Source organism: Stenella coeruleoalba (genome assembly GCF_951394435.1).
Source record: "Stenella coeruleoalba genome assembly, chromosome: 17".
Lineage (NCBI taxonomy): Eukaryota > Metazoa > Chordata > Mammalia > Artiodactyla > Delphinidae > Stenella > Stenella coeruleoalba.
The window spans coordinates 1,137,725-1,154,011 of NC_137163.1; the positions used below are offsets into that span (position 1 = coordinate 1,137,725).

General features: G+C 65.6%; 2 protein-coding genes across 3 annotated transcripts in view; both read left to right on the top strand.

The window, feature by feature from the left end:
- ZC3H3 (zinc finger CCCH-type containing 3) overlaps positions 1-5,516 on the top strand; it is an 80,566-nt gene extending 75,050 nt beyond the window's left edge. The window contains exons 9-11 of one of the 2 annotated variants that reach the window (XM_079902091.1): positions 2,119-2,303; positions 2,891-3,279; positions 4,980-5,516. In XM_079902091.1, the coding sequence (XP_079758217.1) occupies positions 2,119-2,303; positions 2,891-3,279; positions 4,980-5,169 (764 nt within the window). In that variant the 3' untranslated portion in view covers positions 5,170-5,516. The remainder of the gene's footprint in view (positions 1-2,118; positions 2,304-2,890; positions 3,280-4,979) is intronic. The other variant, XM_079902090.1, reaches the window with a different exon arrangement.
- Positions 5,517-12,533: 7,017 nt separating this feature from the next.
- Positions 12,534-15,336, top strand: MAFA (MAF bZIP transcription factor A). Its single transcript, XM_079902078.1, has one exon. It carries the CDS (start codon positions 12,981-12,983, stop codon positions 14,007-14,009), a length of 1,029 nt encoding a protein of 342 aa, XP_079758204.1. The 5' UTR covers positions 12,534-12,980; the 3' UTR covers positions 14,010-15,336.
- Positions 15,337-16,287: the final 951 nt, after the last annotated feature.

A 16,287-nucleotide genomic window follows, 5' to 3' on the forward strand; every position in this document is an offset into this window, starting at 1 on the left:
TCTCTGCTTTCCTTTTCTGTGGACCAGACTTCTAACTTTTGAGGTATATCCTCTTTACTAATAACATGAGCCTGTAAGGCTGAGGACTTCTCTCCAAGTGCTGCTTCAGCTGCATTTCACGAATTTTGATGGGTTGTTTTGGTGTTATCATTTGGTTCTAAATATGACCTGATTTCCATTGTTTCTTGTTTGACCAATGAATTATTTAGCGGTGACTTTCTTAATTTCCAGCTCTGCAGGGAGTTTTGTGTGGTTGGTTGGTTTTGCCCCTTCCTCAGTGACCTTGGTCTGAGGGGGACGTCGGGCCTTTGAGACCTGAGACTAGCCCTGTGTCCACCACATCTCTGCATAGATTTTCCTCCATCATTTCACTTTCTTGATAGCTCTCGGACGATTTGAGAAAGTTCTTTACACTCTAGCCTAGGATTCGGTTGTTCTTGGGAGCTAGTTCAGACTAGTTCTTGGGAGCTAGTTCAGCTAGTTCAGACCAGCCATCTCTAGTAGGAAGGTCAGCCAGATGTGAACCCCACGCAGGATTTCACATTTCCTAGTAGCCACCTTAAGAAAGTGAAACAGAAACAGGTGAGATGAGTTTATTTGACCCAGCAGATCACAAATGTCAGCGTGCGACCAGGGAAGAAAGCTCTGTGCCGCCTTTCACCTGGGGCCCCCTGTGCGTTGCACCTGTCACACCGTCCAGGCTCAGAGCAGCCGCGGGGCTCGTGGTCACCGCGGGACAGTGCAGGTCCAGCGCCCTCTAGCCATCTCTCTGTGTGCAGCCCGGTGCTGGGCCCTCTCCACCCAAAGGTCCTTCCTGTCCCCTCTACCTGCCCCGACCCCCTTCTTCCCCAGGAGACCCCGAGGGGCAGCCCTGCATGGCCCCAGCGTCTCCATGTGTCTCTTTCATGTGTGCAACAGCGAGGGCGGGGCCACTGGGTTCGGGATCGTGTCACTGGCCAGGCCCAGGGCAGAGGGCCCTGTGGAAGGGAGGGAGGGAGGGAGGGAGGGAGAGCAGGCATTGGCCTGAGCCTGCCTTCTGCTCGGGGGCAGGGCTGAGTCTGCCCAGCACAGGGATGTGGTGCAGGGGTGCTCGGGCTGTTGCCTGCCTGTCTTCATGCCAGCCCCCAGGCTCCAGTGTGAGGGGCTTCTGGTCCCTTGGGGGCAGCGGGGAGCCAGGTGTGGGGCCAAGAATGGGGTCAATGCCCAGATCCTGCTCACAGAATGGGTACACGCCCCGTGGGGTCCTCGGCCGGCTCTGTCCTGGGTGCTGGGAGCAGAGCTAAGATCAGGGACTCTCGGGGCACGTGCCCGGGGAGAGGTGATGGGGCCCGGGAGGAAGACGCTCTCGAGGCTGTTGCCATGTATTTTCAGTGGCTGTGCCGGTGGGCACCCTCGAGCTGCTCAGGCACCGGGGCTGGTTTTAAACTCCCCCCTGGGTGGGTTTCACAGGGACTCTGCTTGCAGTGGTTCCCATCCGGGCCTGTCTCCAGCATATCGCCTGTCACCTGGCCCATGAGGCTTGCTGTACCTGGCTCTCTCCTGCTGGGTCGGGCCCCCTAAGCCAGCTGTTGGGTGTGGGGAAGAACAGGACCCCCTCCCCTAGAAGAGCCAGGCAAGAAGTGGGACACAGCCCGGCTGCGGAGTTGGGCCCTGCAGCCCCAGTCCTGGGGGCAGGAGGGCCGAGGACAGGCAGGCCTTGGGCTTGGCGGGCAGAGCTGGGGCTGCCTGTTGCCCGAGCTGCTTGCAGGCCGCCCCCACGGGGTGTGATGAGCACCGCGACAGGTGTGGTGGACCAGGTGTGCAGCCGGCCTCCACCCTGGGCCCCCAGGCCTAGCGCCCCCACCCTGGTCCTCTGCCAGGATGGGTGGGCTGTGGTCAGGAGGAGGAGTTAGCGCCCTGGGAATCGCCACCTCAGCCTGACAGGACCCTCAGCCCAGGCGCAGGGCTGGACTGGGCGGCGCCCTCGACCCTTGGGCTGCTCAGGGGCCCTTCTTGATGGGTGGGGCGTGGGCTGCGGGGCCACTCTGGCCCAGGCCTCAGCGGGCGGAGCAGGCAGGGCCACCCCAGTGGCGCGGAGGCCTCCACTGGCTTGCCCAGCCGCACCCCTTCTCCCCGCAGTGCAAGAGGAAGCACACGCTGCTGTGTCCCGACTTCTCCCGCAGGGGCGTCTGCCCCCGGGGCGCCCAGTGCCAGCTGCCCCACCGCAACCAGAGGCACCTCGGCCGGCGGGCAGCCACAGCCCCGGCCCCGGAGCCCAACATCACGCCCCCCAGGAGCAGGGCTTCCACCAGCCACGGGCCCAGGTGACGGGGACAGTGGGCGCTGCATGTGTAAGCGCAGGGTGGGGGGTGGGCAGGAAGGAGCCCCCCACCCCGCCGCCACCCAGCTCTGTGGGCTTCAGACCCTAAAAGAAACCTCAGTCCAGAGTCGATCAAGTGACCTCGAGGTGTCCCACCCACTGGTCCCCAGGCTGGGCGGAGCCAAGGGCATCCCTGGCCCAGACCAAGCCATGCAGGGCTGCCCAGCCCCCGCCCTGGGGAGGAAGGTGGGGGCTTCTCAGCTGCCCCCTCCAAGTCCCCAGGAGAGGGGAGGGTCCCAGGTGATGCTCACGGCTGGGGCCCCTGTTGTGCTCACCCCCCTGTGAATGTGGGAGCCCGTGTGCATGAGGAAGGCTGCAGAAAGTGAGGACAGGGTCAGCGTGGCGTTGCTGCAGGTCCTGTAGCGCCGCCAGCCTGTCCTTGGGCCGAGGGCCAGCCTTGAACCCGCACGGTGATGCCTGATGGCTGCCGGGGCGGGGCGGCGCCGGGAGCCTTGCCGCCGGGACAGGCAGTATACAGGTGGCCGGCCGGCCGCCCACCCTCACGCCTCTGCTCCCCTTCATTTCCCGCAGGAAGTCCTTGGCCGCCCATCGCCCCACCAGGCAGATGTCCAGCTGCCCCACCTCCGCGGCAGCCGGCTCGGCCTCCACCCCGCCTTCCCCACGGCTCTTAGCTGCAGCCTCAGCCTCCTCTTCCTCCGTCTCCTCCTCCCACTCCTCCTCCTCGCCCCCCTCCCCCTCCTCCCCCCCGTCCTCCCCCTCCCGCCTCTCCCCCTCCTCCCCCTCCGCCTCCCTGCCCCTGGACCTGGAGGAGCTGTCTGTGCCGGAGGAGGCTGCCTCGGCGGGGACGGGCTCCGGCAGCCTCTGCAGGCTGCCCTCCTTCATCTCCCTGCAGTCCTCGCCAAGCCCAGGAGGCCAGCCCAGGACCCCGACCCCCAGGAGCAGCCCCACCAAGGACTCAGGTAGGCAACCCGCCCGCCGGAGCGCAGCTGCACTCTTGCAGTGCCCGCCTCAGACCCACTGGGTCAGAATCTCTAGGCGGGGCCTGGATGGTTCCGGAGAGCTGGCGTGGGCTGGGCGCTGCCGTGCCCTGTCCCTGGCTTGGCAGGTGTGCACCTGCGGGGGCCCACAGGGCCAGGGCCGGCGAGGTGCGAGCACAGCAGCGCCGCCTGCACAGACCGCGCCAGCCGAGGGCTGATTTAATTAGAAAGCACCCATTTCTGTTCGTTTGTTCTGGAAGATCACTGCGGGCTCCTGGAGAGAACAGATGTTCCCTCTCCCCCGATGAACATTTGGGGCTTGGTAAATGGCTCCACTCAGCCTTGTTTAGGAGAGAAAAGAGGATTTTATGGCTGCAAACGACCCTTTCTGTAAACATTTTACAGCTCTCTGCGCGTTTGAGTGACGATAAACCCCACGCAGCTCGGCGGGCTGCAAATTTGCGACCATACGGCCGTCATTTTATTGTCATATTTCACGGTCGTAGCGTTAATGGAAGACGCTTGCTGCAGCCTTTGCTAACAGCTCTGCTGAGCTCGCTCACGCCTGCTCAAGCCACCGCGTCCCAGACGCCAGGCTGCGGCCGGGCCCCCCACCCGCCCACCCTGCCTGGCTGGTCACCAGCTCCTTCCATCGGGAGGACACACTGGGGCACGGGGGGAGGGAGCAGACAGCCCGAGGCAGCCACCTTTGAAAATTCTTTTTTTTTTTTTTTTAAAGTAAGATAAGGAGCCCTGCAACCAGCCCCAGAATCAGAGGAAGCAGGCAGGGTGGGTGAGAGGCTGCAGACCCCCACTGTCCTGGGGGCCCCCATCAGCCTCCTTCCCTGCTCAGGCCTTGCTGACCTCCCAGGAGCTGGAAGAACAGGCAGAGGGGGGCCGAGGCCCTCGAGCAGAGGCCGGTGGAGTCTGCAGGCCGGGGGCCCTGGCTGGCTGGGCTGACCTCTAGGCACTGGCTTAGCTGAGCCAGTGACTGGGGTCCTCGGCCCTGAAGTGGGGTCCCAGGAGGAGAGGCGGGCTGGCAGGGGGCACGTGGACAGTGCCGTGCCGATGGGCAGCCACACAGAGGCATCTGTGGTCAGCGGGGCTGCTGGCCTGGAGTGTTCACAGGAGGGGAGGGGCATTGGCACCCAGTGAGCGTGGGCCACACAGGGCAGGAGCCTGCTCTGCTGTGGGAAGCCTCTACCACCGCGCCCCTCCCGCCCCGGCATGTCACCCTGCACAGGGGCCTCAGCCCCGCCCCTCACCCAGCAACTGCTCACACCCACCCTGGCTTTTCACGCCAGGGGCTCCGTCTGGCAGCCTCAGACTTGTCCAGGTGCGAGCCTGTGCTGTGTGTGCGTGCAGGCGGCCTGCATCTGGTGTTTATAGCTCAGCCTGGACACTGCTGTGGCTCCCGCCGTGACCCACCCACTCCCCAGGGGCTATCCCACCTGGCAGGCCTCTGCTCCCCCACCCAGGGGAGCTCTCAGCCCCACAGGCCAGGCCTGCACCCTGCTAGACGCCGGACCCCAGGGAGGGCAGTGGGTGGTGGACGAGAGGACGATGGTGTCAAAGCCCCTCTCCCCATTGCTAGCGGTCCCTGACCCAGAAGCTTTGGGGGGGGGGGCATTCCTCCTGGCTGGGGGACTCCTGGTGCCTGACCTTTGCCCCTCTCGGAACAGGGAAATCGCTGCACATCAAACCCCGTCTGTGAGGCCCAGGGAGCCGGCCCACGCCTACCTCAGCCCTTCATCCCTGGAGAGGAAGGAGACTGCCCGCCACCGCCCCAGAGGAGGGACCGCTTGCCACAGAGCGCCCCCCCAGGGGCTGCAGGGCCGTCGCTCTGCCCGCCTGGCTCTCAGCCCTGCGTGATCAGTGCCCAGGCCTCACCTCCCTCGGGCTGGGCTCCACCCACCCACCCACCCCGGGTTCTTCAGCCTTGCCCCGAGGGGTGCCCGGCAGGGCTCACCCCCAGGCCCGTCCCCACTGTGGGTGCGGCAGCGGCCATGCAATGCGCGCCCCCCCACCCCCACGCCGGTCCTCCCGCAGACCTCCTGCCCAGGGAGGGACTGCCGGGCAGGCCTCCCTGGCGGGTGTTTTGTGTTCAGCAATAAAGGTTCTGTCCTGTGTCCTCGTGGCTGTCCTGACTGCCACCCCACCGCTGCCCGGCCTGCCCAGAGGCCCCAGAGCGTCCCCAGGGGTGCCACCCCAGGGTGGCCTGGAGGCCTGAGATTGAGGGGAAGGTGAGGGGCAGGCCACAGACCCCCCTCCAGTGGCCCCCCACTCATTCTCCACCTGCCCGCCTGGCCCTGGTGAGGCGGAGGCACAGCCCCTCCGTGCCTTCGGGCAGGAACATGGGCCACTTCCCTGCCGCCCCTAGATGGCTCAGAGGGTTGGGGCAGCCTGTCCCCCACGGCTAGGCCAGTGTGATTTGTGGCTGGGAGAGACCCAGGAGGGGCCTGCCTGCATGTTGGATGCCACCGCCTGGGGCCAGAGGACCTGCCCCAAGCTGGCACCTGGCCTGGGACAGGGCGGCCCGAGGGAGGAGGCAGCGTCTCTGGCCCCTGGGCTTGGGGAGCCCTGGCGGAGAGCACGGGGGCCTCGGACAGGGCCTGGCCCCCTGCTGGATGCCACTGCCCAGGCTTGGAGGGGTGCATGGCCACTCAGGGTATTCACCCCTCACCCCCAGGGAAGTGAGCTGTGCTCCGCTGGCGAGCGTGTGCCAGCAGCCCCCTTCTGGGGCGGCCGCCCCGGGATCCACATCACAAACCACCCCGTGTGCTGGGGGCCCCTTGCTCCCCAGCCTGCAGCCTCACGCTTCTGCCAGGAGTCGGGTCAGCTGCACGGCCACTTGTCCTCCACCTGCTCCTTCTGGGCCCAGGTTGAAAGGGCCGCGCTGGCTGAAGGGTAAGAGGGCCACCCGTGTGGGTGCAGCTCGGGCCTCCGCCCACACTCCATCCTCGATGGCCAGTGCCTCGCATTGGCCAACGAAGGCCCCTCGGCCCAGCCCCGGCACGGGAGGGACGGACACTCCGCCCCGGGAGGCCAGGGTGAGCACCCGGGGGTCCTGCTCTCCACCAGCCCTCGTCTGTGTGATGGCGCGCCCCTGCAGCAGCTCAGAGGTGACAAGAACCAAGGCCAGTTCGTGGCAAGGGTCCTGCCCAGCGTCAGCGTGCGGTGGCGCTGTTCAGTCTAGCAGAGCAGGGGTCCTGTCGTCTCGTGCTGATCGCTGGGGCCTGACGTTTGCCAGTTCGGCAGGATGGTGGATTCTGGAGTCAGACCCAGCTGTGAAGAAAGGGCCCCCAGGGGTTTCCGTGGTGGCGCAGCGGTTGAGAATCCGCCTGCCCGTGCAGGGCACACGGGCTCGAGCCCTGGTCCAGGAAGATCCCACATGCCGCGGAGCAACTAAGCCTGTGTGCCACAACTACTGAAGCCCGCGTGCCACAACTCCTGAAGCCTGCACGCCTAGAGCCTGTGCTCCGCAACGAGAGAAGCCACCGCGATGAGAAGCCTGCAAACCGCAATGAAGAGTAGCCCCTGCTCGCCGCAACTAGAGAAAGCCCGCGCACGGCAACGAAGACCCAATGCGGCCAAGAAAAATAATTAATTAACTAATTAATTAATTAATTATACAAAAGGGCCCCCAGCCCGTCAGGGAACTGAGTGGACCAGCTGTGGGCCAGCTAGCTTCCCCAGCCTGGCCCTGCGGGCAGATATTGGCAGAGCCCGTATCCTCATCCAGCCACCCCTCGGGTCTCTCGGTGGTGGCCTCGGCCCAGGGCCTTGGAGGAGACGTGGATTGGTGCGGCGGGGGCCAAGGATCCTGGGTTAAGTGATGACAAAGGGGAGACTGCAAGAGCCGGAGATGCAACCTGCCCCGCTGCCCGGCTCCTCCTCCCGGCTAGGACGGGCGATCCTCCCCAGGCTCCCTCTTGAAGCCCACAGTCAGCGCCACCACAGCGGGCAAACTTTCGATGATGGGAGGGCGGGGGATAAATCCTCCCTCCTCCGCCTGGGCAGATAGGAGACCACCGGGGACACAGCTGTTGGTCCCTCCTGATCTGAGAGGCCGGCTCAGACCCTCACCTGCTCACTACCTCCCTGTACTTCCCTCCACGGTAAAAGAGGGTACACGCCCCTGAGACTGCAAGGTGGGCACCAGCTGGACAGGAGGTGAGCAGGTGTGTCCATGGCGGGGGCTCCCGACAGACCCGTGGGCAGCTGGATGCCCACCGCCTGCCTGGGACTGCCACTGCTCTCCGGAGGCTACTCTCCCCAGCCGCTCTCTCCTCCACGTGCATACCTGTGCCCTGGCCCCACTGCCCACGGTACAGCCCACCGCCCGGAAGCAGCCGCTCTGACAGCTGCAGGCCACCGTGGAAGGCTCAGGAAGGGCTGGGCACCCCGGGAAGAGGAGTTGCCCCACCAGCGGCTGCTCTGGGCCCGTGTCCTGGGGACCCTCCAGCCCCTGTGACCCCCTGAGGACCTTGTCAGCCTCAGGCTCAGCCTGGTCGGTCTCTGTTCCCAGGCAGGAGGAGGGGGCAGTGGTCACTCTGGGCTCCTCGTGCTAAGGGGCAGGCCACTGGGCGCCCCGAGGTTGAAGGCGTGGGTTGCCGCCCCACTGCCGTGCAGCAGCCCCGCCTGCGTGAGGGCTGTGGAGCCCAGGCAGGGCCTCCTGGAGCCTTTCTTGCCTTGTCAGGAGCCCACTGCCCTCTTCAGGCCTGTGCACCCCCCGCCCGCTACCCTGTGAACTGCCCTTTGCTCTAGTGAGGCAGGTCGTGCAGCCTCTCAGATGATGGCCCCAAGGACAGGGAGCCGTGGCGGGCAGACCCTCTAGGTGAGGCCTGAGGTCAGGTGACCCGCAGGTGGCATGGGCCTGGGCCACCACACGAGGGTCCTCAGAATCTGGGCCCCTAGCCCCAGGGGAGGCGAGGCATCCGAGGTGGGGGGTGCACTGGGGAGGCCTGGGGGCCGCGAACGTGGCTCCCACGTGGAGTCCGGAGGAGGTGCTGCCTGGGCACGGCCGGCCTCTCCTGGGGGCTGGGAGGAGTTGGAAGGGGGCGTGTGTGGCGCTCCGGCGGCCTGAGCCCTTCCCCAGGGAGGCACCGCCCACCCCGCAGAGTGTGCGACCCTGTTCCTCACTGAGCACTGGTGAGGCCCTGGGTGGGGAGAGCACCCGCAGCGCTCTGAGCTCAGGAAGAAATCCCTGGAGGGAGGGAGTGGGGCTGAGCAGAGGCCTTCAGCTGCGCCCTGCCCCAGGCCGAGCGGCACCTCTGGCCCCAGCCTGGAGAGCCTGGGCCAGCTGTTCGGGGACGGGAGTCCTGGGGCTTCACCTTGTGAATTCCGTGAGGCAGCTCCGTAGCAGGCCGTGCGGACCCTGCAGCACCGCACTTTGTGATGGAGCGTTTAACCCTTGCAACAGGGCTTGCCCAGAGCCCAGGGTGCTGAGCTGGGACTTTGACGCAGCACTGCCCATGGGCGGCCCTGTGGTCCCCAGAGGTGGCCCACAGGCGCCTGACCACCCCCAGCATCAGGCCAAGCCCCCTGGACCCTCCCCTTTCTCACCTGCTGTGGTGGCCCCTCCGCATCGGGTGGGCGGGGCTCCTCCAGAGGCTCTTGTCGCTGGCCTGGCCACCTTGGGGCAGTCATGGGGTGCAGGGAGCCAGGGCGGCCTCCAGCCCCCTGAGCCCGGGGCCTTGGTCCCTCAGACTCCGAGAAATGGTCCTGACAACCTGAGGGAACTTGGGGGTCTCTTTCCCCAGAGGAACCTCCAGACTAGACAGAGAGAGAGACACACACACACGCACACACACGCACGCACGCACACACGCACGCACGCACCCCCGACCTTGAGACCCTGGCCCGCGGGCTTCCTGACGACGGCGCTGAGACAATAAAGATGCCGTTTGATGCTGGACTTGTGGTGATTTCCTGCACGGCAGTGGGAAACAGATAATTTGCTTATTATTTTATGGTTTACTCCCTGCTCTCATCCCCACGCTGGTAGACTGTATTTGCCAGAGATGCTGTACCAGTGTAGTGTTTTTCCTCTACGTGACCTGTAGGAGACTGTGTCTGTGCCCCCATGGGATGTGGGCTGAGCACTGCCGCACCTCACAAAAATGCCAGGCATGTCCGCCAGGCTCTCGGACACTCCCGCTGGGAACCAGCCACCATGCTGCGAGGAAGCCCAACCAGCCAGCTGCCGTGTGGAGGCGCCAGTCCAGCTACAGCCCCCGTCATCTGCCAGCTGTCAGCTGTCCAGTCGCTCTAGCCTTCAAGTCCTCCCAGCTGTCGGGGTCAGAGAGAAACGTCCACTGCAGAGCCCATGAGCACAGTATTGGCTGCATCACGCTTCCCACACACCAGGGCCACCTCCCTGGTGAAAGGCAGTGGACACTGCCCGCGGGCAGGCAGCCTGGCGCACAGAATGTGCTCAGTAAAGGCTCGTGGGGCACATTTAATGACGAGCCCCACGGGGCTCCCTGTGGAGTTCCATGGGTTCAGGTGCTGATTGTTTGGTGGGTGTGAAAGGCCCCCAGAAGACGTGGTGGTGGTGGATGGGAAGAAAGTGATCCTTTTCTGGGCAACATGGCATTGGCGTGATCTCTCCCAGCCTCCACCGTCCAGGGAGCTGAGAAGACAGCCACGGCCAGGGCACACAGCACACCTGTATGCTGTTTCTGTGGCCTTCTACCAGCCATTCCTGGCAGACAGGATGGACCCTGGTCCCTCGCAGCCTCTGCTCCCCAGACTCTGCTGTGAGCGCCTCCTTGAACTTGCCCCACCCCAGGCCAGCAAGTGGCAAAGAGGAGTTTGAAGAGAAAGGAGCCAGCCTGGAGCCCACCACCTGAGTCAGGAAGGGGCGGCCCCTTCCCTGGGCTGGGAGAGCCTGTCTTGCCCACCGTGCAGGGCGCTGGGTGGTCGGCGAGCCCTCCAAGGCCTGCATACGGGGACTCTCGGCCCCTTTCCCACCTGCCTGGCTGTGACTAACGAGAGACGAAAGCTCAGCTGAGACCGTGCAGAGTCAGGGAGCAGACTGAGGGCTCCCCAGGCCTGGGGACCGCCAGGAGCTGAGGCCAGGCCTGCTGGCCCAGACCTTCTAGGAAGCCAGTCCGACCCCGAGGCAAAGTCCAGGACCAGGGAGCTTACCGGGTGCTTAAGCCCGTCAGGGACATGGGTACCCTACTTGGTCCCAGGCTGCCCCGAAGGCCCCCGTGCCTCTCCCCAGTTCTGAATGCCGTCTCTGCAGCAGGCCTTGCACTGGGTCCCCTCCCCCAGTGGAGGAAGTGAATGAACGACCTGTGTGTGTGACTGAGTGAGGGGCTGGCTGCCTCTGGGCTGGGGCGGGGCCCAGCATCCTCGAGCATCACGTTTTGGGGCTGGATGTGGCGGGAACTGTCCCTGACTTGGTGTGGCTGAGCAGAGGACTCGAGGGGGTTCAGGGTGGGCTTGGGATGGGCCTTACTGCATGTCTCAGGACAAGACAAGACGACTGGGCGGGACTGGGGGTGCCACAGAGCCCAGGCACGGCTGTAGGTCAGTGCCCCTCGGCCTGAGGCCAGGAGCTGTGAGGAGGGCCCCCACGTGCACAAGCCTGGCTCCACCCCAGCACCCTTCTGAGCTTGGGACCAAACCCGTGGCTGGTCCAGCGGCCTGGCTGGAGCCACAGTGTGAGGGGCAGAGGCCAGGTGTCCAGACACAGCAGCCCAATGCAGACGCGCTCTCCCCCTGGGACAGGCAGACGTACCGCCAGCTCGCCATCACCCCTCTGCGCTGTGGCCTCCCTCTGAACGCCGAGGGCTTAAAAGGGAGCCCCAAACCTGGCAACGCATCTGGCCTAGAGCCCAGACCCCCCGCCTGGGGCCTGTGTTCTGCCACTTGCTGGGCCATCCCTGTGGGACGGGTCCTTGTTCTCCGCATGGCCCTGCCTCACAGCCCAGCCCCACCCAGAGGGACGTGGGGGAAAGGAGGAAGGGGCAAGAGGTGCCCACTGTGCAGATGGGGCCGGGTCACCCCCATGACATCTTAAGAGGTGCGGTTTCACTCCCCATTGTATGACACTTTCCTTATTATAAAATATTAGATACTCATGCCAGGAACAAGGTAAAAACCCTGGGGGATAAACGCGCCCAGCACGTGGCTAGGCTGTCCCTGGTGACGTCTTGCCCACAGTCCCTCCAGACCTTTGCTTCTATGCGCATACATGGTTGCATTTAAGACTGAGTTTTTAAATTATAAAAGTCACATAATAGTATAGAGGATTGGGGGCCTCTCTGGGTCACGCCCTCCCATCTCAGCTGACCCTGGAGGGCCGTGGCAGGGACCGCTCCTTGCTCTGGGCGCACCCACTGCTCCACAGTTCTTTACCTAGTCACCACGCCCTGGGCAATAGGCGCACCTCCGCTCCCTGAGCCCAGCCCTCCCGGTTTCTCCTAGCACTGGAGGCTCCCCACCTCCGCCGCCCCAATCCCCGCCCCCGCCCAGCTCTGCGCCACAACCCTGCCAAGAGGCCAGACCCGCGCAGGTGGGCAGCTGGAGCCCGGACGCCTAATGCGGTGCGAGCCTAGCGGCCCTCTGAGCCCCAGGCCTCACCCGTCCCGCGGCTCAGGCCCCGGTATTAGGGTCCCTGGCGCCCCCACTTCGCCGGCCTGCGCGCGACTCCCTCCCCATCTGCGCCGCACACCCTTGGAGTCGGGCGTCCCGCGGTGGATCCCGCCGCACGAAGGTGCCAGCAACTTTGTTGACTAAATTCCTGAACCCGCCTGAACCGCGGAGCTAAAAATAACCGGCGCTCCCGCGCAGCGCCCGGCCAGGCCGCGCAGTGTCACCTGTGTCGGGAGACCGGAATGTCCCGGCGCCACCACGCTAGCGGGGCTGGACGCGGGCTCCCGGCCGGCCGGAAAGAAACCTGGGAAGAGGCTGCTGGGTCACGGCCAGCTGGACTGCAGGGGAAGGAGGCACCGAGGAGCACCCCCTGCTCCCCGAGCCTCTGTGGCCGCCCCGTCGCGGACGCGAGGCCTCGGAGGCCTCGGGCCCGGTCCCGCGCCCCCCGCGCGCCCCGCGCCCTCTGCCCGTGCAGTCCCCCGAGGCGGCCACCAGAGGGCCCTGCCCCTCCTCTCCCTGGCGGCGGGTCACCACCCCTTCCCACAGCTGTTCCCCGCAGGAGATTGACAGCTGGGCTCCGGGTTGCCATGGGGATAGGCAAATGAGAGCGACGGGTCTGGGGCTCCGATTGGCCCGGAGGCGCGTACCCCTCCCATAAAGGCGGGCCCAGGCGCCCGGCACTATAAGGGGGAAGCGCACAGCTCGGCGCTCGGCGGTGGAGGCGGGGCCGGGCTGTACGCGGGCGGAGCGAGGGGAACCCGAGCAGCCGGAGGCGGTGGCCGCACCGCCACCCGCCGGGCCAGCGCCCGGCCGCCGGCTCGGGAACAGGGGACCGCGGCCGGCCTGCATCCGCCGGGGAGCGACCCAGGGCTGCCCGGCGGCGTCCCCGGTGGCCACCCCTGAGTTGGCTGCGTGAAACTTTTCGCCGCGAGCTTCAGCTAGGAGCCCGCGCCCTCGCCGCCGCCCCCGCAGGGACCCGCCGCCAGTGGGGAGCGAAGGGGGGGGAGAGGCCCGTGGCTCCCCCCCCGGCCTCCTGTTGGGGCTCAGCCGGGCGAGGCGGCGGGCCCCCCCGGGCGATGGCCGCGGAGCTGGCGATGGGCGCTGAGCTGCCCAGCAGCCCGCTGGCCATCGAGTACGTCAATGACTTCGACCTGATGAAGTTCGAGGTGAAGAAGGAGCCGCCCGAGGCCGAGCGCTTCTGCCACCGTCTGCCGCCCGGCTCGCTATCCTCGACGCCGCTCAGCACGCCCTGCTCCTCCGTGCCCTCCTCGCCCAGCTTCTGCGCGCCCAGCCCGGGCACCGGCGGCGGCGCGGGGGGCGGCGGCGGCGCGGCGCAGGCCGGGGCTGCCCCGGGGCCGGCGAGCGGGGGCCCCGGCGCCGTCGGGGGCGCCTCGGGGAAGCCGGCGCTGGAGGATCTGTACTGGATGAGCGGCTACCAGCACCACCTGAACCCCGAGGCGCTCAACTTGACGCCTGAGGACGCGGTGGAGGCGCTCATCGGCAGCGGCCACCACACCGGGCACCACGGTGCGCACCACCACCCAGAGGCCGCCGCGGCCTACGAGGCTTTCCGGGGCCAGGGCTATGCGGGCGGCGGCGGCGCGGACGACATGGGCGCCGGCCACCACCACGGCACGCACCACGCCGCCCACCACCATCACCACCACCACCACCACGGCGGCGCGGGCCATGGCGGCGGCGGCACGGGCCACCACGTGCGTCTGGAGGAGCGCTTCTCCGACGACCAGCTGGTGTCCATGTCCGTGCGCGAGCTAAACAGGCAGCTCCGCGGCTTCAGTAAGGAGGAGGTCATCCGGCTGAAGCAGAAGCGGCGCACGCTCAAGAACCGCGGCTACGCTCAGTCATGCCGCTTCAAGCGGGTGCAGCAGCGGCACATTCTGGAGAGCGAGAAGTGCCAGCTCCAGAGCCAGGTGGAGCAGCTGAAGCTGGAGGTGGGGCGCCTGGCCAAGGAGCGGGACCTGTACAAGGAGAAATACGAGAAGCTGGCCGGCCGGGGCGGCCCCGGGGGCGCGGGCGGAGCCGGCTTCCCGCGGGAGTCCTCGCCGGGAGTCGGGGCCAAGGGCGCTTCCGACTTCTTCCTGTGAGCACCGGACCCCGAGCCCGCGCCGCCGCCGAGATGAGGCTCGCGCGGGCGGCCCGGGGCCTCGGCTCGGACTCCGCGGCCCAGGGCGAGGACGCATGGCCGGGCCGAGGCGCCCGCCGCGCGCGCGCGCGCGCCCGCGTTAACGCCGCCGCCTTCCGGCCGGGCCGGCCCCGCGAGACCCGCTGCGACGTCTGCAGGCTCCAGACTGGAAGCCCCTTCGCGCGGCGCGGCCTCCTCGCTCCCGGCCCGCGCACCTTACCGGGTGACCGTCCTGACGCTGCCACGACTCCTCTGCTCGGAGCGCGGCGATTCCCGGGAGAGTTGGGCCGGGTCGAAGTCCTTCCTGGCGTCCGCTTGTACATACGTGAGATGCGGTTCTGCGCCCGACCTCACCCGGACCGCCGCGAGGGCCTCCGCCGCCGCCCCGCGCTCCTTCGTTTACTTCCTTTTGGCCTCCCTACCCCGCCCTTTTCTACTCCTTTTTAAAGCGGTCTTATTTTCGAAGTATTTATATTTGTTTTGTTCGGTGATTAGAAAAGAAACCCTTAGAGGAAGCTCCCTGCTTCCCGGCCGGGGTTGCCCTCGGACGTCGCGTGTCCCAGCATGTGTCGCTCGCTCGGAGGGGCCTGGCCCCTGCCTGCCCTCCTGCCTGCCTGCCCCCCACCCTGCCACTGGCGTCCCCTAGAGATTGAAGCCGAGGAGCATTATCCATGCTGTGTTCAGTCCTGCTGCCCTACTGTACTCCACGGGGGGAGGGGGGTGGGAGCTGGCCCAGACTCCCGAGCTGCTATTTCTCTATGCACCAGATCGTATTTATGACTCCCGCGAAAATATATCTTATTTTAACCCTCAAGAGAAGTGAAAGAAAAAAAGTAATGCACAGTATTTCTAGCAGAAAAACAATTTTTTTAAAGAGGAGGTTTCGCCTGAATCTCCTGGCATGGGGGCGGGTGGAGAAAGTGTTTTTATTTTAATTTAAAATGTGTTTCGTTTTTTGTGGATTCTTCTTTTAAGAGCTGATCACTTTTTGGAGTAGCCGGAAGAGGGGGTGGGGAGGCCGGTGCTCCGGCCCCTGCAGGCCCCCGGCCCCGGACCGCAGCCCATCCTGCACTCCTCCAGCACCTGCTTCTGCTGGGCGCAGGAGACTCCAATTCGTTGCAAGTTTCGTTGTGTTGTTGTATTCGTTGGGTTCTTTTTCCTTTTGCTACGAAACTGAAGAAAGAGAAAAACACACACAAAATAAATCGGTTTAGATCCAAAAATCACTGGAGCCTGGCTGGTTTTTACGTGGCTTTCGTTTTTGCCATATTTCTTCCTGAATAGAAAGAAAAGGAGGTCCCTGAACTGGGCCCTGCCTTAGCTCTGGGTGACCCGCCTGGGCCGACAGGGAGAGACTGACCAGAGTTGTTAAAAAAGGCTGCTGTCAGGGCCCGACCCGCAGGCACCTGCCCTGCCGCCCCTGGGCTGCCCCACTGGGAGGAGGGCCGCAGAGGGCGGCCCCGGCCCCACTAAGGCAGGACGCGGCCCGGTGCGTGAGGCCGTCCTTGGGGGTGACCCCACACACAGCGCCGATGCGTCCTGGTGGCAAGTGCCGTCCTCAGCTCTTCTGAGCCTGCGGTCTCCCACCTGAAGGGCCGAGGCCTGGACTGCAAGGGCACCAGGGAGGGCGGCACCTCTGGGAACTTCACGCTGAGACCTGGGGCCGCCGTAAGATACTTGACTGTTACCTCTGTTCACGACGGGAGGGGGTGGAGTGAACTCCGGTGAAGTCTGCGGTTTGCACATTTGGAGAAGAGCTTGCCACGGAACTTGCCAAGCTCCCCGCTTTTCTGTCTGGGGACAGCAAGGCTCCTCCTCGGGGCCGGGACAGCTGCAGGTCCCGCGAGGATGTCGCCTGAGTTTGTTTTAGTGCCTCTGTCTGCAAGGCAGAGAAAAGCCGGGGGCTGCCCCCTCCCTCTTTGCCTTAGAATGAAACTTAGAACTGAGAGGTTGGGTCTCCGTGAGGGTTTGAGCGAAATCCCCAAACCCAGGGGCTGAGTCCTCCAAGCCCCAGGGAGGGGAGCAAGCTGCCCTCTCCGCGGGCAAAAACGCTGGTGCAGAGAGAAGGAGAAGTGTGGGCGTGGGGGAGCGAGTTAAGGGGAGCAGTTGGGGAGACTGCAGCGTGGCGAGGGGGTGGGGAGCACGCGGCGGGTCCCAGCCAACCTCAGGACGCCCCGCGGCTCAGACTCTTGCCGACGCGAGGGGCCCGGAGTCCGGGTGCACGCGAGGGCCGGTCCTCT

Bases quoted from the DNA above. Each gene is read 5' to 3' on its own strand.
- MAFA (XM_079902078.1), top strand. From the start codon at position 12,981: ATGGCCGCGGAGCTGGCGATGGGCGCTGAGCTGCCCAGCAGCCCGCTG.